Source organism: Meleagris gallopavo, unplaced genomic scaffold (assembly GCF_000146605.3).
Source record: "Meleagris gallopavo isolate NT-WF06-2002-E0010 breed Aviagen turkey brand Nicholas breeding stock unplaced genomic scaffold, Turkey_5.1 ChrUn_random_7180001874794, whole genome shotgun sequence".
In the NCBI taxonomy this organism is placed as follows: Eukaryota; Metazoa; Chordata; class Aves; order Galliformes; family Phasianidae; genus Meleagris; species Meleagris gallopavo.
The window spans coordinates 1-446 of NW_011139372.1; the positions used below are offsets into that span (position 1 = coordinate 1).

The 446-nt window shown below is 70.0% G+C and overlaps 1 protein-coding gene across 1 annotated transcript; it reads left to right on the forward strand.

Annotated features, from left to right (window-relative positions):
• Positions 1-4: 4 nt before the first annotated feature.
• Positions 5-439, forward strand: LOC109364601 (syntaphilin-like; the record flags this gene model as incomplete). The annotated part of the gene is made up of 1 exon (XM_019611240.1): positions 5-439. A coding segment is annotated over one exon (435 nt), but the record flags the coding sequence as incomplete, so codon positions are not given.
• Between the last annotated feature and the right edge of the window lie 7 nt (positions 440-446).

Below are 446 nucleotides of genomic sequence, written 5' to 3' on the forward strand. Positions count from 1 at the left end.
CTGCGGGCGGCTGCCGCCCAGCTCCACCTACGAGAAGCTGCTGGGGCTGCGGGGCGGCGTGGAGGCGGGCGTGCAGGCCAGCTGCATGCAGGAGCGCGCCATCCAGACGGACTTTGCGCACTGCCAGCCCGACCTGGACACCCTCCTGGAGAAGGTGATGAAATCCCAAGCGTGCAGCTTGGGCAGCCCCACCTCAGTTTGGGTGTCCGAGATGGAAGACGTGGCGCCGGGCTGCGAGATGCCGAACCCCGCCGGGGTTATGGACCTGGAGCCCGAGGACGGGGAGGTGCCACACAACCCCACCGTGCAGCAGCCCCCCAGCGCCGGCCCTTCGGTGGCCATCGCCTGCGCGCCCGAGGAGGACGCGACAGCGGAGCCGGGCTGCGACGGCGCTCCATCCAAGAGCTATTGGAGCCGCCACTTCATCGTGGATCTGCTGGCCGTGG